General features: G+C 41.9%; 1 protein-coding gene and 1 pseudogene across 1 annotated transcript; both read right to left on the reverse strand.

The window, feature by feature from the left end:
• Nucleotides 1-7122: 7122 nt before the first annotated feature.
• LOC140070248 (4-galactosyl-N-acetylglucosaminide 3-alpha-L-fucosyltransferase FUT6-like) lies at nucleotides 7123-12101 on the reverse strand. The gene is made up of 3 exons (XM_072116601.1): nucleotides 12048-12101; nucleotides 9486-10652; nucleotides 7123-9021 (listed from the first exon to the last, which is right to left on the reverse strand). Exons 1-2 carry the CDS (start codon nucleotides 12099-12101, stop codon nucleotides 9873-9875), a joined length of 834 nt encoding a protein of 277 aa, XP_071972702.1. The 3' UTR covers nucleotides 7123-9021; nucleotides 9486-9872.
• A 6294-nt stretch (nucleotides 12102-18395) lies between these two features.
• The window catches only part of LOC140071026 (3-galactosyl-N-acetylglucosaminide 4-alpha-L-fucosyltransferase FUT3-like), a 46547-nt pseudogene continuing 42363 nt past the window's right edge, over nucleotides 18396-22579 (reverse strand).

Here is a 22579-nt window from a genome sequence, read left to right on the forward strand (position 1 = left end):
TCCTCCGATCCCTCAGTCTGCTCCCCCCTCGGACTTCCAGCCCTGACAACAACTTCACCACTGTCTGACAACCGTGTCTCCTCATCGTCCGACACCTCTTTACACACTTCTTCCACTACTTCAATAATGTCATCATCACCCACAGACTGCGACCGGTGGAAAACCTGGGCATCGGAAAATAGCTCAGCAGCAACCGGACAAGTGGTTTGTGACTGTGGGAAGGGTCCAGAAAACTGTTCCTCAGAGTATGCCGGTTCAAATGCCAAATTTTGCTGGGAGGAGGCAGACTGGGGGGAAGGAGGCTGAGGTGGAGGAGCTGGAGGAGTGCTGATTTCGGTGACATGGGTGGACTGCATGGAAGACTGACTGGTGGACAAATGACTAGAAGCATTGTCCGCAATCCACGACATCGCCTCTTCGTACTGTTCTGGCCACAACAGTGCTCTACCACGAGTCCCAGTAACTTGAGACATGATGAACCTAGGGAGTGTAGCTCTGCGGCGTTCCCCTGCTTCCTCATCAGCAGGTGGTGTCTCACCCCGCCCAGGACCATGGCCTCTAACCTCTGCAGTAGTTGGACGGCCACGTCCACGCCCTCCTCCTCTCCCCCTAGCCCTCGGGTTAAAGGAAACCTACCACTTGAATTGGCAGGTTTAAGTAGAAAACACCGAGCACCAGCTCAGGGTGAGCTGGTGCCGGAGCTTACTTTTGTTAGTGTTTTAAACCGCTGTTTCGCGGTTTAAAACACTTTTTAAACTTTATAGCCTGCGCAGGGTGGTACGCGCTCGGCGCTTACCATGCGCGCGACCGTGAGCGCGGCTACATAGGAAGTGAAGGAGAGCCGCGCGCAGAGTAAGCGCTGGGCACGTACCTCCCTGCGCCGGCTATAAAGTTTAAAAAGTGTTTTAAACCGCGAAACAGCGGTTTAAAACACTAACAAAAATAAGCTCCGGCACCAGCTCACCCTGAGCTGCTGCTCGGTGTTTTCTTCTTAAACCTGCCACTTCAAGTAGTAGGTGTCCTTTAAACATTTTCCAAATTAAAGTGTAAACTTAAAATTTTTTTTTTAAACAAAACCATGCTATCCTATTGCTATGGCTAGTTTCTAACCTACACTGATAGCACACAACTGGATTTTGTGCTGTGCCTGATGACTTTGAGTTATAAAAAGAAATAAACGTAAAAAAAAATAAATCAGCAGACTGTGCCTAATTCAAATCAAACCCCTAATAAATTGTCCCACTTCGGTGTTTGAGGTGGATATGCGTGTCACTAAGAGCTAAACACAACGGTCGCAAGTCTCCCTGCAAATTCGTCACAATATGGTACTAGCTACACTACTAATGCCAGCAAGCCCAGCCACAAGCAAACAAAAAAAAGTAAAATATAACGCTATTGTAGGCCTAAGTAAGCCGTTGGGGTTCTCCTATGGCTATTTTCTAGCCTACACTGAAAGCACACTGCTTTGCTAGATTACTTTGAGCTTTAAAAAGAAATAAACGTAAAAAAAAATAAATCAGCAGACTCTGCCTAATTCTAATCAAACCCCTAATACAGTGGTGGCGAACCTATGGCACGGGTGCCAGAGGTGGCACTCGCAGCCCTCTCTGTGGGCACCCAGGCCATCACCCAGCACACAGGCCACCATTCAGGACTCCCCCTACAGTCACAGGCAGCACAGAATGTGCCATGTTCAGCACTATTTTAAAGTGACTTGAAGTACAGGAGGAGTGGACAGAGCTGAATTATCATTGAAGCCCCTTCTCAGGGCCTGTGATTCATCCTGTTAAGGGGACCTTAGAGGAAAGCTACAATAATAATCCAAAGTTCTCCATCTTGCTACTGTACTGCTGTCTTCAGGACGCCAATAAGTTTGAAAATATGTGGCTTTCGGTTGTAGTTTGGGCACTCAGTCTCTAAAAGGTTTGCCATCACTGCCCTAATAAATTGTCCCACTTCGGTGTTTAAGGTGGATATGTGTGTCACTAAGAGCTAAACACAACGGTCGCAAGTCTCCCAGCAAATTCCTCACAATATGGTACTAGCTGCACTACTAATGGCAGCAAGCCCAGCCACAGGCAAACCAAAAAAAAGTAAAATAAAACGTTATTGTAGCCCTAAGAAGGGCTGTTGGGTTCTTGTAGAATCACTGCTGCCTAACACTATTCTAATAGAACACCCTAACGCTTTCCCTGACCAGCAGCAGCTCTCTCCCTAGCGGCATCCAGACAGAGAATGATCCGAGCAGCGCGGGCAGGGACTAGTCTATTCCAGGGTCACCTGATCAGGCCAGCCAACCACTGCTATTGACATGTAAGGGTACCACGTCATGCTGGGTGGAGTGCAGAGTCTCCTGGCTTGTGATTGGCTCTGTTTCTGGCCGCCAAAAAATCAAAACGGCGGGAGATGCCATTTTCTCGAGTGGGCGAAGTATTCGTCCGAGCAAGGAGCAGTTTCGAGTACGCTAATGCTCAACGAGCATTAAGCTCGGACGAGTATGTTCGCTCATCTCTACTAATGACGTGAACTAGCTGATGGGATTACTTATAAAATAACCCAACAGCTTGAGTGTATGCTATGTGAGTCACAAGCTAAATAAAGTGCTAAGAGTGTAAAGTGCCGTGTGCATAATGCTGTAGTGACTGTGTATAAAAGTCTTGCCATGACTGGATCAAAAGTTGATTATATAAACCCCATGTCCTAATCATAATCATAATTGCAAAAAGGACAAGAGGAAGAGGGGAATCAGTAAGAATAATAATAATAAAAGACACCCCCAGGAGGAAGAGCCGACATTATGCATCCACACCTATTACCAGGATGCATGAAAATAGATACAAAGGACCTCCACAATACCACCGATACAATCATATTCGTCACTAATCTCACTCACAATAAACTTTATATACCTACCCCCTAAGGAAAGGGGAGGAAAGCATACCACAAGAATCAGTGTGACCCCCATAAAATATCGCAAACCACTACCGCCAATAGATAACGAATGAGATGTTGAAACCGATAGATATACACAAAACATTAAAATCAGCGACCCACTACCAAATTCTGATTAAATAAATGGGGAGAAAGATAGCTTCTCATTCAATCCTGAGGGAAAGATGGTATCCAATTTCAATTCAATCCTCTCCAATTTCTTGAAGGTATCTCCTCCATGGGCTCCCAGAATTATCTTGTCTATCCCATATGCTCGAAGATCCTGCCATCTGCCTCCATGATATTCCAAAAAATGTTTTGGCACAGGTTTAAGTTTGGCTAACTTCTCCAAATCAGTGGGAAGGAGTTTGCTTGCTGTCCTGATGTCCTTGATATGCTCCTGGAGACGAATTTTCAACTCACGTGTGGTCATGCCTACGTATTTGAGCCCGCACGGGCAACAAATCACGTACACTACGCCAGTGGTACTGCGACAGTGTAACAGCCTGTGAAGGCATGGAAAGGCTCTGGTTATGTCCCGCAGAACCCTCCTGGTTCATAAGTAGAATTTTAAACATTGATTTTAAAAGCAAGGAGTCAGTGGGTAATAAATATAACAAGACTAACACAATTACAGTGCCAGGATCTGTGAGTCATTTACCCTGGTTTATCATGTGTGATACCACTATTGGATTGCATGTATGTTTTTTAGAAGGAGTTTATAGTATATAAATATATAATGGTTTTTTATGCTGACCACATACATATAGGATCATGTTATTGGCTGTTTATTAGATTCGAGCAAGAGAAAGAAATGTATATAAATAATTTACAGTATGGATTTTTACATTCTAGAGAATTCATTTTAAAATTATAAAACTGTTTAAGTAAAAGTATAAAAGTGTATAATATAGGGAATCCAGAGGTGTCACTAGGCTAAAAGATGCCCCGGATCTTTTGGCCTGTGCCCCGGATCAGCGGGACTCTTGTTCCACTCTCCGGGCCCTCACCCCACTCTCACTTCTATCTGCGTCAATTGCTTCTACCAGCTGACTACAGTGCTGGGAGCCAGAGACACAGTGTGATGACGTCACTGCCACTTGATCCCGCGCAGCCAGAAGAGGAGAGAGGCAAGCAGACAGGTGAGCATGAAGCTGTTTTTTAAATTCATATTGTAGCAATTTGCTCGAGGGACAGGGACTGGGGGGCCTTAAATGACAGGGGGCATCATTTCTGGAAAGCTATGGGGACATTCATTTAATTTATGTGGGTGTATGGACCATTTCTCAAGGCTGGGTGGAATATTAATCTATGTGGGGGATATTATCCCTTGTTGGGGGGAATCCATTACTGGGGAGCTAATGGGAATATTAAATTCTGAGGCGGGGTGGGGCGGCTTGTGGGGGGCATCAATAGCTGGGGTGGGGCACATCAATAGCAGGTGGTGTGTCTGGAAGAACATCAATTGCTGAGAGGGGCTCTGCGGGGAACATCCATTGGTGGGGTGGGGCATTCCTTGCTGGGGGCTGGAATATTAATTTTGTGAGGCAGGGTAGGCTGTGGATGACATTCATTGCTTGGGAGGTAATGGGGACATTAATTTCTGGAGGGGTTTGTGGGACACATCAATTGCTGGCGGTGGGGCTGAGGGGAACATCTGTTCCTCGGGGGTGGAGTGGAATATTAATTTCTGGGGGAAGGGGGGTGTGGACGATATCCATTGCTCTGGGCGGGCTGTGGTGGAATATTAATTTCTGGGGGAATTGTATATGACATACATTGATGGGGATCTAATGGGAACATTCATTTCTGGGGGGATTTGTGGGAGACATCAATTGCTTGGAGGGGGGGACACCAATGCTGGGTGTCTATGGGGCACATGCATTGCTGGGGGTGGGGACGACCGTTTCTTAATGGCTGGGGGGTATGCATTGTTGGGATTTGGGGGGATATCCATTTTTAAAGGGGTACATGAATTGCTGGGGGGCTTTAGCACACCAATTACTGGGATGTGATGGGAGGGCATCAATAAGTGTGAGAGGCCGGAGGGACATCCATTGTCATGGGGGCTGCAGAGAACATGAATTTCTGGGTGGCTTTGGGGAACATGAGTTTTTTTTGGGATAGTTAATTGCCCATTATATATATATATATATATATATATATATATATATATATATATATATATAACATTATACAGTATACTGTAGGATTGTGGGAGACATTAAATAATGGGGTCTGTGGGGACATCCCTTATTGGTGAGACTTATTTCATGTGGGAGAATTATTCAGTGGGTGGGGGCTTTATTTAGTGTGGGTATTATTAGGTGGCTCCTTTTACTACAAATAATTAGAAAGGGTCACTTTGCAGGGGCATTAGCACAGGCGACTGGTATTAAATGCATTATGACATGTTAGGCCATGTTTAGGGAACATTATCAGGTCGGTGGCACAATAAGGGGGTAATGTAAAGAATGGGGCCAATGTATTGTGGATGGGCAGTAATTGGGGCGGGCACAAAGGGAACTATGTAGTATGTATAAACTAGAATAAGTAGTATATATATATATATATATATATATATATATATATATATATATATATGTGGGTTATTATGGGTGTATGGAAAAAAAATTTACACTCACCTTGTCCCTCATTCCATTTAGTGTCTGCATTGTCCAGCGTAGTACACCTGGGATTCCCTGCACAAGCGCTATAGGTATGAGTAGTGGAGCCCGGACATTATCTGGCTTCACTTGACACAACACAGATGTAGAGATGTGAGTCCGATGTGACGTATGGGCACATGGCAGAATAAACATCACAAAACTGCAGGGCCTTCTTCTAATGACCTCAACTGCTATAGTGCCCCCTACAGGAGAAATAGCCCAGTTCCAGGACCAGAGGAAAGTAGTTTAAACATGGGTGGATTCAGGAGCAGAGCAAATTTCAGTCTATGGTTTGAACTTTTTATGCCCAAGATATTTTTTGTTAACCCTATCTACTGCTAAAAGCAGTTATTTACTATCCCAGGCAACACCGTGAACTTCAGCTAGAACTAGTCATAAAACTGTGTAAAAACTGTCTAAAAAACCCTTGATTAATGTGGCTCAAGGTAATTTAAAACAAAGGGGTTTTTTTATCACAAATTAATTTAATCTGATCCATTGTATTTTCATTTGGGTTATTTAACCACTGAGTCCTTGTCAAGATCATGAGTCCAAAAGTAAAAACACATTGAAGTACAGTTTGTTGATGATTGGATTGTGCTGGTGACGGAGCGGTCACTTCATCCAAGTTGGAGCACAAGCAATTTCACTAGTTAGCAGATAATTATTCTAAACTCACCTCCAGACAATTGCTCTGTCTTCCAGTATGTCTCCATAATATTATGTTGGTTCCAAGTTCAATTATAAAATAAATAGAGAGTGACAGATCGCCTTGAAATACTTCTTGGAAAGATTCTATGCATCATTTTTAATACTAACCCATCAACTTAAAGAAAATCTACCATTTGATTTGATGCATTATGAACCAAAAACACTTTAAGAATGCAGTAGCTACAATGATACAGAAACATATCTTGTTTAATCCCTGATCCGAGTGGTTTTGATCAAAATACAATTATAAAATTATGACAATGAGGCGCTGTTGCTTCTGTGCTGGGGCTTGGCGCTTCTTCTCTCACATTAAGTATGCACTGTTCCAGAGAATTATATAATCACTGTGTTGTGCCTGACAGGCAGAAGTAATCAATCGCTGCACCATTCCCCAGCTGCTGTGTATGAGTGATCTGGCTCAGGTTCATTAGTCTAGTCTGGACCGTTCAGGAAGCTCCGTGTGTAATGTGTTTATGTAGACAGCCAGCAGCATCCAGCTTTTCCAGGGTCCAGAATGTTAATAGTTAATAATAGTTAATAATAGTTTTTTTTAAGCAAAACCACTCAACAGATTAAAGAAGATATGATCCTGCATCAGTGTAGCCACAGCATTGTTTGGTTCATAATGCATCAAATCAAATGTTAAATTTCCTTTAATTAACAAAATATCTCATAACAGAGCATTGGGAGAAATACAGACAATCTTACAATTATGTATAAGTTTATTAAGATAAACATTAACCAGAAAACAAAGGACACAAAAAGAAAATAAAAATGTGCAAAAAAATAATTTTTTGCTTACTATGCCCTTTTCTTAATGCTATTTGCATTTGGTAGTAATAAATGACCCTTCCATTTGCTTAATTAAATTAATGATATAAAGACAATTAAAGAAAAATTCACTGAAAATGATTGCACGGGAGTGGTGCAGAGGTAAAACAAAATTGAGAGTCTGTCAACTACCCTGTTTCCCCTAAAATAAGTCATCCCCCGAAAATAAGACCTAGTACAATTTTGCTCCGTCTTAGAAATATAAGGCCTCCCCTGAAAATAAGACCTAGTGGCAGTCATTGCAGCAGCTCCCCTCGGGACATATATTAGTATTAGTGGATCGTTTAGATTCTGCAGAAGGTTGTGACATGGGGAAGAATTAATGGAAGTAAATCACTGACTGTTGTGCTGCAAATGTGATACCAGCAGCTTCCAGGATAAGAAGGGTCATTTATGGAAAGAGCTTTTATTAAACATGAGAGACTGGGGCCAATGATTCTAATAGAAATGGAGTCACAAGAAATACAGCATGAAATTCAGAGTTTGGAGAGTCATAAGAGAAGTAGATTTTTTTGTTCATCGATAAATGTAAATTCTTGTTCTTGGAAAAATAAGAATCCCCTGAAAATAAGACCTAGCACCTCTTTAAGAGCAAAAATTAATATAAGACATTGTCTTATTTTCGGGGAAACAGGGTAGTAACTGATGCAGAGAGTTGGAAGAGGAAATGGAAAGAGTTGGTTTTCCCTCTTATGAGTTAAATCTCACCTGTTAACTATAAAAAATTCTCCAAAGTCATATGCAAATGAGCTGAAAATGGGTGACGAGTTCTTGACATAAGTCACTCTGATTGGCTGAGATGATAGAATCGCTTCAGATGCCAGATCTTGTCCTCTACTGTACCTAGGAATACCATGACCAAATACTTTGTGGCTTGTGTTTCTATGAGCTACAGAACCAGGTATACAAGCAGTTATAGAAGGCAATTTGAGATGCAGATCATAATCCAATTACTATCTACTCCTAAAAGGGGTTCGCCCATGAAAGAAAATTCATAAAATTCAATCCCCTAGATCATTTTAAACCTTTTACTTTACAGTTTTACTCAGTTTTATAGCAGATACTTCATGATCCCTGTGTGCTGACAATCTGGTTACATTATGAGGGTACAGGTTTATCTACACTTTCACTTCTCAACATTCACTAGTATCTGACACATAGAAAGAGAGATGAGACAGCTCAGTGATGAGAGATGATGAGATACATGAGATGAATATAACACACAATTACATTCTCAGCGCTGCTAGATCTCAGCCATAACATAAGGTGTCAGCTCTGCTGTGTCTCAGTCCCCTGGATTAAGACCTTATCTGCCTGTAGCTTGTTTATTTTACTCTTATCGCACTGTTGCTTACCAGCAGGAAGTCTGTGTGTGTGTGAACTCGTCTTGGAATTCAAAGGAGAAGGCTTGGGGCAGCGAGGAGCTCAGTGCAGTGTCAGACAGGAGAACAATTTGTCCTGTGCGACCCTAGACTTCTGATTTAGGGTCATATCCCGGGCCAACCAAAATTAAATATACTAGGACTGATAGAGACAGGTTGGAATTATTTCAGTGAAATGATAAATTTTTGTTAATTACAGTGAATTAAAGAATGTGTTATTTTGTTAACCTGAGTATATTTAAGAATCTTGTCTTCATGGGCATAACCCTTCAATCTGCCTGTATCTCTAGTTCTATAGTTCACAGAACCACAAGCCACAATTAACTCTCCGCCTTCAGCTACTAAACTTAAATCCTCTATGGCAAAAGATTGTTCTTCTTTGCTTGTCATGATTTGGAGGGGATTTTCTTTTTTATACTGTATGTAAATGTGCAAGATGTAACATATAAGAAGAAATTCTAGAAAGGATATTTCATACCTACCTGCAGGGCCTAGACCTGTGGTGGCAAACCTTTTAGCGGCCGAGTGCCCAAACTGCAACCCGAAACCCTCCTTATTTATCAGGAGGTGCCAACCAAAAATTAAAGCAGTAACTTATTGCTTCCTGTTCAACAACTTTTAATCATATTAGCCTCCTGAGGACAGCAACACAGTAGAAAGATGGAAGATTTTCATCATTTTAGCTTCTTTCCAGTGTCCCTCTGTACACAGGAGCGTGGGGCCACCAGGAGGTCCTAAAATAATTCGACCCTGTCTAATTCTCCCTCTTCCTACAGTCTCAAGTAGCGAAGTAAGTATCAAAATATGACAGAAAGCAGCATCTTTTAAGTTGCTTGGAACTGCAGGAAGATTCTTTGAGTCTTATCTGGTGTGCTGGGGCGATGGCCCGAGTGCCCACAAAAAGGGCTCCGAGTGCCGCCTCTGGCACCCGTGCCATAGGTTCGCCATCACTGGCCTAGACGTTCAGTGGTGTAAAAGCTACTGACAGATTATATCTCAATGTAAACAATTTAATTTAGAGACCACAACCTGAAGTATTGATACACTGCTTTTTGTCACAATCATAGTTTCATAATATACTCTATATAAATGTATAAATTTAAAGAACTAGTAAACCAATCAGATCAGCTGGAGTGCAACACCATGCACTCCTAGAAGCCTGGTGATAGCAGAAACTCTAGCAAATACATAATTTGTTTATTTTTGTCTATTTTTATATATGTTCTAGGGAAAGTAGGATAGTGATTCAGCACAAGTAGTTCCATAGCCGTTTCTATCTAATCTGTTTATAAACGATCACAAAAATGTCTACACATGTATGATAATTATCTTTCTACCTCAGACAATACTAATCTTTAAACCATTTTTCAATGCTCGCGATGGTCCTATAAGGTGGAGCTTCTTTCAGGGCCTTACAGACTCTACAGTAGGACACTGTCCAAGGGTTGTCCTGAGGTGGCACATAATATTCTGATCTCCAGTTGAAGTATTGCTTGTACTTCTCTTCATCTTTGTCCAGACTCAGTTTTTCTGTTATATAATCTACATGTATAGAATTCTCAAACGCAAAGTAGAATTTGTAAGTGGAAAGTATTTCTGATTGCCTATTTCTAGGCAGATTACGACGTCCATATCCGTACATATCAATCTGTAAATAGTTCTTTAGTTCTCCATAATACTTGACTCTTCTAGAATTTGGATTCCAATTAGTTATTGCCCAGGCTGCTAGTCTAGTTTTCGTTGGGATGGTAAAATTCATTGTCGTATTGTGCTGTTCTATCCAACCATATGGAGCAAAGATGTCAGAGTCAACCCTGTAGGACATTGTGAGGTTGATAAGATTGTTCATAATTGCAAGGTTTGAACAATGACTTGGAGATTCATTATTAAACCAGACCCAGCGCTGGTTAGATGGTCTTGGTGTTTGGGGTAGTTGTTTTTTACTAGTGTACACATCTCTGTGGAAGAGTACAACTGCATGTGCTGATGAATACAGGGTACGGTCTGCTGTATAGAAGCAACCGGAACCATCAAATTGCTGAGGACATTGATTAAGAGGAAATAGTTGTCCAAAGGGAAAAGTCCAAACTAGGATAATTATTGGTTCTTTTGTAGAGATGAGCGAGCACTAAAATGCTCGAGTGCTCGTTATTCGAGACGAACTTTTCCAGATGCTCGAGTGCTCGTCTCGAATAACGAGCCCCATTGAAGTCAATGGGAGACTCGAGCATTTTTCAAAGGGACCATGGTTCGGGAATAAAATGTGTTAATTAATTGAAAAAGAATGTCTTCTGATAAGTTAGCAGATGTATGCAAACATCTGCAATCTATTCTTCACTGTTCCGCGCGTATATTATCTCCCGACAAGTTAACAGATGTGAAGAACAGTGAAGAATAGAATAAAAACAGTGACCACATGATCATTTAAGTGAAAAACACAGTGAAGAATAGATTGCAGATGTTCTGCACATCTGCTTACTTGTCGGGAGATACGCTGTCCCGGGATCCGCTGCTCTTCTTCCACTGAAGTCTCCCCGATGTCTCCGTGCCCCGATGTCTCCGTGCCCCTATGTCTCCGTGCCCATATGTCTCCGTGCCCATATGTCTCCGTGCCCATATGTCTCCGTGCCCCGATGTCTCCGTGCCCATATGTCTCCGTGCCCATATGTCTCCGTGCCCATATGTCTCCGTGCCCCGATGTCTCCGTGCCCATATGTCTCCGTGCCCCGATGTCTCCGTGCCCATATGTCTCCGTGCCCATATGTCTCCGTGCCCCGATGTCTCCGTGCCCATATGTCTCCGTGCCCCGATGTCTCCGTGCCCCGATGTCTCCGTGCCCATATGTCTCCGTGCCCATATGTCTCCGTGCCCATATGTCTCCGTGCCCCGATGTCTCCGTGCCCATATGTCTCCGTGCCCATATGTCTCCGTGCCCCGATGTCTCCGTGCCCATATGTCTCCGTGCCCCGATGTCTCCGTGCCCCGATGTCTCCGTGCCCATATGTCTCCGTGCCCATATGTCTCCGTGCCCATATGTCTCCGTGCCCCGATGTCTCCGTGCCCCGATGTCTCCGTGCCGCTCCCCGATGTCTCCGTGCCGCTGCCCGATGTCTCTGTGCTGCTCCCCGGTGTCTCTGTGCTGCTCCCTTGTGTCTCCGTCCTGCTCACCGTGTTCTGCAATGTCTTCTTCACACATATATATTGTTCTTCACATACTATTTTGTTCGCACCGTTCCGCGCGTATCTTCCGACAAGTAAGCAGATGTGCCGAACATCTGTAATCTATTCTTCACTGTGTTCTTCACTGTGTTTTTCACTTAAATGATCCTGTGTTCACTGTGTTCACTGTTTTTATTCTATTCTTCATTGTTCTTCACTGTGTTTTTTTAATTAAATGCTCGATCTCGAGCAGGGGAAATACTCGTCCGAGCAACGAGCCGTCTCGAGTACCTTAATGCTCGAACGAGCATCAAGCTCGGACGAGCATGTTCGCTCATCTCTATTCTTTTGTTATAACCATTACATCATCTTGTGAATCAGCATTGGCTGAAGCTGGAGCTTCTCTTCTGTAGATCATTGTGAAAAAAATAAATGAAAGAAGTATTTGCAAATTAATGAAGAAGAATATCTTGCCTGGATTGTGTAATTTCTCTGTCTTAGACATGTGGTTTGAATTTTCAGGGTGTCCGTCAGTTTACAGTTCACTTTCGTATTGTTTTACCTATGATGAAAACACAAAATGTATTTATTTTTAAAATGGAGAATTGAATAAAAAAACATGTTCCTTGCAAGCGAGGAACCAGTTCTGTTTCATTGTGGCTGGCCTCCACAGCAGTAAAAGATGTTCCGATTAGGAAAAACAAGAATAGTAGAAGGCAACTTAATAATGACCTGCCGCCGCTATATCGGATACATGAAGAGGCTTAGAACTCCTGATGTTTCCAGTGAGCGGTTGTGCCAACAGGGAATTCCATGCCAGGCCATGCCTAAAGAATTGATGTGGAGAGTGTATTGGAAATTTTTTAACATTTCCTCATACAAACAATTACATTTATTTGCTGAAACAGAAACACCCCTATCAAACAAAGTTTTAAATAACACAAGTGTACAACATACTGATAAAAAATGTAACAATTGTTAAGGATTAGATTTTATTTGTAAAAAAAATTCAAAAATAGATATGTGTTCAGTGTTCCTACAACTAAAAAATGCATTTACAGCTCCACCCAAAAATCCATAAAAGGAATTCAAAAATTCCCTTCAATCAAAAAACTTGTCCAGGAAAAAATTCCACCATAAAGTAAATTTTAAAAAATAATAAAAAAAAGGTGGCTACTAAAAAGCACGAGGATGAAAATGATTTACAAATCACACAGATTGTAATGTCTAAAAGTGCTAAAGCATATTTATATCGACTGATAAATGGCACAATTAATACGTGTTGCCAATCAAAAAAGCAACCTGACCCGGAAAAAAGTAACTCCTCATGCATCTCTGCAAAAAGGAAAATTAAAAAGTTATGGAGTTGAAGACAACCTATACATTACTGTACACCAGAAATGTTATTTTTAGCTGGAGACAGGCTCAAATAACCAATGCTATGCCAGTCCTTAAAATGCATGTGTCAGAATTCTGAATACTGCCACTTCTTCCTTTACTAAAAAAGTTTATTTCTCAGAACCTGGCTCCCTGCCAGCAGCAAGTGATGAGTCCTTGGGGAAGGGGAGAGGGGGAACAGCTGCAGCAGCCTGTGTCTCAGTTTCCTCATGCATTCTTGTAACAATAAATGTCAGTGCTCTCTCCTACCAGTCTGGGCTTCTTTTCTAGGACAACCAATTCTTGTACTCTTGTGTGTACTCTGGACCAGATGGATTACACCCCAGAGTTTTATTAAAGAACTCAGTTCAGTTATTACTGTACCGCTGTTCAAAATCCTCAGGGATTCCGTAATGTCTGGTGTGGTGCCAAGTGACTGGCGCAAGGCAAATGTGGTGCCAATATATAAAAAGGGCTCTAGAACTTCGCCAGGCAATTACAGGCCTGTAAGCTTAATTTCCATTGTGGGGAAAATATTGGAAGGGCTAGTAGAAGACTATATACTGGAGTATGTGACATCACTTGGTATAATAGGTGACAGCCAGCATAGGTTTTTACTAAGAATAGAAGTTGTCAGACTAACCTGATCTGCTTCTATGAAGAAGTGAGAAGATGCCTGGATGGAGGAGCAGCTGTTGATATTGTGTTCCTGGACTTTGCAGAAGCATTGGACAATGTCCCTCATAGACGCCTGATGGGTAAAATAAGGTCTATTGGTTTTGCAGAAATCATTTGCAATTGGATAGATAACTGGCTGAAGGATCATATCCAGAGAGTTGTGGTCAATGATTCCTACTCGGAATGGTCACCAGTTATGAGTGTACCCCAGGGTTCTGTGCTTGACCCATTTCATATATTTATTAATGATATAGAGGTAGGAATTAATAGCACTGTGTCTATTTTTGCAGATGACACCAAGCTGTGTAGTGTAACACAGTCTATGGAGGATGTTCATAGGCTGCAGGTGACTTGAACAAACTAAGTGTTTGGTCATCCATTTGGCAAATGAGGTTCGATGTGGATAAATGTAAGGTTATGCACCCAGGGGTTAATAATCCAAAGACAAAATATGTCCTTGGGGAGTAAACCTGGGAGAGTTCTTTGTTGAGAAGGGGTACTAGTAGACCATAAATTGAATAACAGCATGCAATGTCAATCAGCTGCCTCTAAAGCCAGTAGGATGTTGTCATGTATCAAAAGTGGTCTGGACCCTTGTGATAGGGATGTAATATTACCACTGTACAAGGCATTGGTTCAACCTCACCTGGAATATGCTGTCCAGTTCTGGGCACCGATCCATAAAAAGGATGCCCTGGAGCTGGAAAGGGTTCAGCGTAGAGCCACAAAAATGATAAGGGGTATGGAGGGTCTCAGTTATGAGGAAAGATTAAAACAACTAGATTTATTTAGTCTGGAAAAGAGACGACTAGGAGGGGACATGATTAATTTACTTAAATATATGAATGGTCCATACAAAAAATATGGTGGTATATTGTTTCAGATTAAATCAAATCAAGAGACGAGGAGGCGCTGTCTCCGTCTGGAGAAATCGAGGTTTAATCACCGGAGGCGACAGGGCTTTTTTACTATGAATACTGTCACTCTGTGGAATAGCCTGCCTCAGGCGCTGGTCACAGCAGGGACAGCAGAGAGCTTCAAGAAGGGTCTAGATGCCTTTTTACACCTAAATAACATTGATGGCTATGTTATATAGAATTGTTTCCCCTAAATCCCTTTCCATCTAATCCCTTCCCTTCTGTGGTTGAACTTGATGGACAAGTGTCTTTTGTCAACTGTATAAATTATGATACAATGAAAAAATAGAAAAAGAAGGAATTCCACCTTAAATGAAATTTCACTGATTCTTTGGTTGTGGATCCAATAGTCCGATTCTAATAATCCGCCACCACTCCCGAGGCCAACCTGCTCTCGTGCATAATCTTTCCAAGTGGCACCTGGTAAGCAATCTGGCAAAGAGATAGTGAAAAACCTTCAGGTGTAAGTATAAAAAACACTTTTTATTCTACTCTAACTACAAGATTAAAAGCTTGCATGTAAAATCACCAGCCCATCAGACGCCAAAGCACCTAGCAAGCCACAACCACATCACATCAAGCTTACCGTAAAGTTTCTGTAATTATACCTCCTCTCCTTCAGAGAAGATATAATTATAGCGGCCGGTAGGTTGTAGACCCTGACTGTCTACCATCCACTCCTGCTGCCAAGACACCTCTGCTTACTGACTCCTCCATGGTCCTAGATTCATGTACTGAGCTCCGTTGAGGTAGTTTCATGTGTGCTGGTGTTGTGCCCTGTATACTGTATACTTTTTTGTATTAAGAACGGTTTGCATGTGTCCTATTCACTTTTGAGACCACATTCACACAATGGAGCATATTTACTAAGGGTCTTAATCACGTTTTTTCCGCCAGGTTTCCCAAATTTTTCCGATTTGCGCCGAATTTCCCCGGGAAGCGCGGCCGTCGGAAAACCCGACGGATTCGGAAAAACCACAGAATTTAAAAAACAAATTGTGTCGCAAAATCAATCACTCACATGCACCGGGAATAGGTTGGTGAACTCCAGCGGACCTCGGCGGACTTCAGAGCAGCAGCAACACCTGGTGGACATCAGGCGCACAACCTTAGTGAATCGCCGGAAGACCCGAATCCTCGTCGGACAACGCGCCGCTGGATCGCAACAGGACCGGGTAAGTAAATGACCCCCATATGCTTTATCTGCATTTTGAAACACATTCAAGCACATTTGGGGAACCTGGTGCAGATCTGGCTCTATGTTCTTGATCTGCATTTCAAAATGCAGATCAGGAACATAGGGGCAGATTTATCAAGCAGTCTGAAAGTCAGAATATTTCCAATTGCCCATGGCAACCAATCACAGCTCAGCTTCCATTTCACCAGTGCTCATGAATATTTTAAAGGGGAGCTGTGATTGGTTGCCATGGGCAATTGGAAATATTCTGACTTTCAGACTGCTTGATAAATCTGCCCCTATGGGCAGGCGCACAAATATTCTGACTTTCAGACTGCTTGATAAATCTGCCCCTATGGGGGCAGATTTATCAAGCAGTCTGAAAGTCAGAATATTTCCAATTGCCCATGGCAACCAATCACAGCTCCCCTTTAAAATATTCATGAGCACTGGTGAAATGGAAGCTGAGCTGTGATTGGTTGCCATGGGCAACTGGAAATATTCTGACTTTCAGACTGCTTGATAAATCTGCCCCATAGGGCCAGATCTGCACCACTTTTCTATCCTACTTTGCACTTAAAAGAATGACTTTGGATCTTGCACAGGTATTTATGAAGTGTTTGTACCAGTTTTATATCGCGGCTGCAATGTGTTGACAAGACAGAAAAAATCTGCACCTGAAGGGTTGTGCAAGACCATGGTTGTTTGGCATTCATTTCTTAACAAAAGGCAAACACCTTGTGTGAACACATCCTCCGAGTGCATCAACACGTTCAGTTTTTTAGATGCAGTTTTTGAAACCAAAAGCAGGTGTGGATCATAATGGGGAAGAACCTCAGATGCATCTTAAAACTACATCTTAATACTGAACTTTTGGACGTACCCTTTCAGAAACAGAGTGGCTGTATCATCATTCATTTAAGCCTCCCATTCACTTTTAAACCTTTTCTAATGGTGGTTTATTTCAACTCAATAAACCTAACCACTACACATCCCCCCACAAAAATGTCCGAAATTGGTATTAGACTACATTAACTTTAATTAAGTATGTAATCCCTATGTATGTAGTAATTTTGGTTCCATATCCCTATGTATGTAGTAATCTTGGTTCTGTATCCCTATGTATGTAGTAATCTTGGTTCTGAATCCCTATGTATGTAGTATCTTGGTTCTGTTGCTGACTCTAAATGGTAAGCTCGGTCTTGTATCTATACAGTAATGTTGGTTCTACGATCATATCTATGTAGTAATCTTGCTTGGTAATATATCTATTGAGACAGCTTGGTTCTGGTTCCATATCTATGTAGTACATTTTGTAGTACATATATATATGATATATATGTACAAAACATGATTCTGTATAACAGTAATTCTGACATTGCCACAATATCTTAAAATTTTAACTTTTTTTTGGGAGGGGGAGGCACAGTCTGCATACAGCCCAGGGTTCATGTTGCGTAAAACGGCCCCTCCTTGTGTATATGAGTGTATCGAATCACAATAGTGGATATGGTGAACGACCGGTTCCATCTATGTTTCAACAATATTTACAAAATAGGTCCTCACTGAAACCCATTACCATATTTACTCGAGTATAAGCCTAGTTTTTCAGCACAAAAAAATGTGCTGAAAACCCAAATATACTCGAGTAAAAAAAATATAGGTTTAAAGCTGATCCACCTCCCACTGGTGACACTTGCCCCATTCTAATGGAGGTCACAGGTGTTTTGGCTACAAGGGTGTATATTTAATGTCTCTAACTGCCTCCCTCCCTTTGCTTGCTGTGATCCCATGGCAGTGAGGAGTCGTAGCACACAGTGGGAAGGAGAAGTGCTCTTTCACAGTGTAACAGTCTGAAGCGAGAGCACGGGGGCTCTGGTAATTTTTTTCCTCAAATGCGGCGACATACCTCCATAGAAGTCAATATCCATGAAAACACGGACGGCACACCAATGACATCCATATGCAATAGTTTTTTTCTCAAATGTTGTTAGGCAACCAACTGGGTAGGGCAGAAAGTAGAAACCCATCTGTAGGGCAGCACGGTGGCTTAGTGGTTAGCATTACAGCCTTGCAGTGCTGGGGACCTGGGTTCAAGTCCCAGGGTCAACATCTGCAAAGAGTTTGTATGTTCTCTCTGTGTTTGCGTGGGTTTCCTCCAGGTCCTCCGGTTTCCTCCCACACTCCGAAAACATACTGGTAGGTTGATTAGATTGTGCGCCTCATCGGGGACAGGGAGCAATTTGGCAAGCTCTGTGCAGTGCTGTGTGCACTGTATAAATAAAAGCATTATTATTTTTAATTAAATAATTTATTTGCGGACAGGAAAAAAATGGATGACATATGGAAACATTATGAACTGCATACGCATTTCATGCATCTGCATTTTTTGCTGAGACGCAACTGAAATGCCGTCTGAATGAGCCCTAATTGCAACTTTTTTTATCATATTTAATTTTGAGTTCTTGATTTATGATGGGTGTTTGGCTTTGTAATTCCTGATTAATTTGTCCAAAATAAATTTTAATAAAGTTTTTATTGGATTTTTAACAATTTACATGGAAGGAGAGAATTCCGGCATACACAAAATCTCACAAACAATACAAAACATGAGGTTTGAAGTAATCACAGTTGAGATGCCACACATAGTAATAAACAAAGGTGACAAAAAGGAAGCAATAGTAAACAGCTGCCTAAATCTGTCTTAGGGTTCATTCACGCAAACATAATGGGGACCATTATGCAGCTGTCCCCATTGACATCTATGGCACCCGGTCACTGTGTGGTGAGCATACATTGGGTGGGGCACATTTACTAAGGGTCTGAATGCCGCATTCTCGTCAGGTTTTGCAATTTTTTTCAAATTTGTCCTGAATTGCCCCGGGTTTTTGGCACACGCAATCGGATTGTGCCCCATTGGCACCGGTTTGCATGCGACAGAAATCGGGGGGACGTGGACGTTGGACAACCAAACTAATTCGGACAAACCGCGAAATTTAAAAAGCAAATTGTATCGCAAGATCAGCACTTACATGCACCGGGAAGAAGAAGGTGAACTCTGGGAGACCTCAGCGGGGGAAATTGGACACACAATCTTAGTGACAGACCCGAATCCTCGTCGGACAACGCACGGCAGGGATCACGACGGGATGGTAAAGTAAATGTGCCCCATTGTCTCACTGCTCCGTGACCGTGCACAGTAAAATATAGCACAATGGCCTATATTTCGGCATGTTACGGCGCCGGCCACTCGCTTCTCTACGGAGAGGGGGGCTGAGCAGCACTCACTCCTCCTCTCCAGTGCGCGGTTCTATGTTCGCCCAGGTTACGGTCAAGGTGAATATACGTCGTTTGAATGTATCCTTACTTTGAGACATTTTTCAAGAATCTACTCTATAGTCCAAGCACTTTCAAATAGATTCATGTAACACTGGGTGTCAAAATGGAGAAAATGTGCTGCACCATACATTTCAGAAATATGGAAAGGTAAAACTGATCATGTTAGCAAGGATGAGAGTTTGAGCCCACAAAGGAACACCATATATTCCAATTACAATTGTAGTCGGGTAGTGTACCAGTTGTGTTGGCTGTCAATGCTTCCATCACTTTGTTATACTGTACCCCCTGAATAATAGTCCCCCCCTATGCTGAGTCCACGTAATTGGTACCTGTTCTGAGATATCTATAAGAGTCCTTAATCAGTAAAAAGGACAATACTAGATTGCAAAATGGGCATACAGTGACACCATAATATAGATCAGCAGCAGTAGTTAGCAATCGGGGGGCTCTAAAGTCGGAGTTGCTTAAAAGAGTGTGCGCTAAGCGAGCTTCCTGGAACTTGGGGGTAGAAAGTTTGCAATCTGGATTATTCTATACCTTATATTTATATGTACCTCCATTGGAGGAGTCAGCAAGGGGAAACTATCTGAGGATAGTCCTGATAGGTCCTGAGTATAAGATTATTGAAGTCCAAAACCCTGCAGACCCACAGATCAGCTATTCTCACTAGTGTGACAATAAAAATATGTTTTTAAACCCCTTAAAGCAGTGTTCTCAAACCTTTTTGTATCTGGGAACCTAAATTCAACCCTCTTACCATGGTCATTGGAAAACGAACATTGTGTGCCCCACAAATACTCCATATCTAACCCCAACCCTTACAGACTCCCATTTCCTGCATCCCCCTCTACAGTGCCCCTTTTGCTGTAGTGTCTCTTAATGTCTTGATAAGTAGACGGCTACAGAAAAGGGGACATTATAAAACCCCTTTTTTATAGCAACCACCATGCACATATAATGTCTCCTTTGGGCTTTTCACTGAAATATCCAATGTAATGACCCCAGCAGTGCTCCACACCACTTAAGGAAACATCCCAAGCAGAGCCCCCCACCCAATAAAATGTCCCCAGCAGAACTCCCCCACCCAATTAAATATCCTCAGCTGTGCCACCCAACACAATGTCCCCAGCAGTGCTTCCCCATTAATGATAAGGTACACTTTTTCCTGAATTACAGAACTAGTAAAACAATCAGATCAACGGGAGCCCAACACTGCGCTCGTCTATCACCCAGTACTCATTTTTGTACCATTTTTCAATGCTCGCGATGGTCCTATAAGGTGGAGCGTCTTTCAGGGCCTTACAGACTCTACAGTAGGGAACTGTCCAAGGGTTGTCCTGAGGTGGCACATAATATTGTGATCTCCAGTTGAAGTATTGCTTGTACATCTTTTCATCTTTGTCCAGACTCAGAAGATAAGAAACCAATTCCTGAGGACTTGCAAAGTCATCAACGTGAATGAAGGCGTCTCTGGGGATGAAGCGCTCATAGTTTTCACGTGGTGGACCCATCACAACTGGAACACATCCTGAGTAAAGTGCATTGTACCAGAGTTTTTCTGTTATATAATCTTCATGTATAGAATTCTCAAACGCAAAGTAGAATTTGTAAGTGTTTCTATTTTTTTATCTTTTGGAGGTTTTTGGTGCTGCTTCCCATAAATATCAAATATCAAATATCATTTTCTTGGGGATAGTAAAATTCATTGCTCCCTTGTGCTTTTCTAACCAACCATATGGAGCAAAGATGTCAGAGTCAAGCCTGTAGGTTATTGTGAGGTTCATAAGATTGTTCATTAATGCAAGGTTTGGACTATAACTTGGAGATTCCTGATTAAACCAGACCCAGCGCTGGTTAGATGGTCTTGGTGTTTGGGGTAGTTGTGTCTTAGTAGTGCACACATCTCTGTGGTGGAATACAACCGCATGTGCTGATGAATACTGGGTACGGTCTGCTGTATAGAAACAATCAGAATTATCAAATTGCTGAGGACATTTATAAATAGGAAATCTTATTCCAAAAGGAAATGTCCAAAGTAGGATAATTATTGGTTCTTTTGATAAAACTCTTGAAACCAACAAATTCTCTTGTGAATCAGCATTGGCTGAAGCTGGAGCTTCTCTTCTGTAGATCATTGTGAAAAAAATAAATGAAAGAAGTATTTGCAAATTAATGAAGAAGAATATCTTGCCTGCATTGCGTAATTTCTCTGTCTTTGACATATGGTTTGAATTTTCAGGGAACACTTCAGTTCACAGTTCAGTTTGGTATTGTTTTACCTATGATGAAACACAAAATGTATATATTTTACTTAGAGAATTGCATCTAAAAAACATGTTCCATGCTGCTGAGGAGCCAGCTTAATTCCATACCGGCTGGCTTCCACAGCAGTAAAATATGTTCTGATTAAGAATAGTGATGAGCGGGTTTGTTGAGTTTGGACAAACTCCAGTGAAAAGTTTGGTTTGTGTAACCAGACTTGACCTGAACTTGGACTAGAACAAAAAACTCATTAAAATCAATGTGGACCTGAATTTTAGCACCCAAAAATGGCTTCAAAATTGTGGTAATTACAAGGCAGTTGCTCAATAAAAACATATTTATAATACTGTTAACACTGAGGTTTAAGGCACTTTTCAGGCCCATTTATTCTCATACCGGTAAAAGTAGAAATAGGAAAACCATATACTCTTCCTTTCACTGCGGTTAAAATCCAGCTACTGCGGTATGTGATGGATTTCAATTTTTAATCCAGCTACTGCAGTATTTTACTTAATTTTACTCTATAACCACTCATTTGTTTGCTAGTCCATATACTCAGCTCACCTGATCCTTCCACATTCAGAGTGTGCACAGACCTATGCAGGTCATACTATGGTCATACCATGATTAAGACTTTGTAAAGTCGAAACGTGTTGATGTACATGTTTCTACGTATGTGTACTATGGAATTTTAATCTTAATAAAATTACTTTATTTCACTATTTGTTGGAGTGCTGGATCGCAATCTTTTTCTTCTACTCATTTGTGTGCTGGCACAGCCAAGATGTGTGGGTTCTATGTCTGGTTCATCATTTTATTAATGAGGATATCCACATTGGCTGTGGGTAGCCAAATCCTCTCGTCGGTAATGATACCCCCGGTTGTTTACAAAGAAACACTCTGACAGCACACTTGACGCATGGCAGAACCTCCAAGGCATAGAAGTCTAAGCCCTGACCATGTGCCAAATTTTCCAGTACCAGGAGCCTAGTCGACAGATAATCTTCTACCAAGTGAGTGACAGTATGCCTCCTGATACTACATGCCGTAAGCGATGCTGGTGTAGGTTGAGTAAAATTGAACATGAAAATTCACATTGTGAATGATGATATATCTCCCTCCCAAGGTGGTGCTGGTGATCCTGCT

The sequence above is a fragment of the Engystomops pustulosus genome, chromosome 7 (assembly GCF_040894005.1).
Source record: "Engystomops pustulosus chromosome 7, aEngPut4.maternal, whole genome shotgun sequence".
Taxonomy (NCBI): Eukaryota; Metazoa; Chordata; class Amphibia; order Anura; family Leptodactylidae; genus Engystomops; species Engystomops pustulosus.

Excerpts from the sequence above, each read along its gene's own strand:
- LOC140070248 (XM_072116601.1), bottom strand. The coding sequence starts at position 12,101 with ATGATCTACAGAAGAGAAGCTCCAGCTTCAGCCAATGCTGATTCACAA. Across the intron at positions 10,653-12,047 it reads ATGCTGATTCACAAGATGAT|TGCTCGCTCATCTCTACAAA; the intron begins GTAATGGTTATA and ends CGAGCATTTTAG.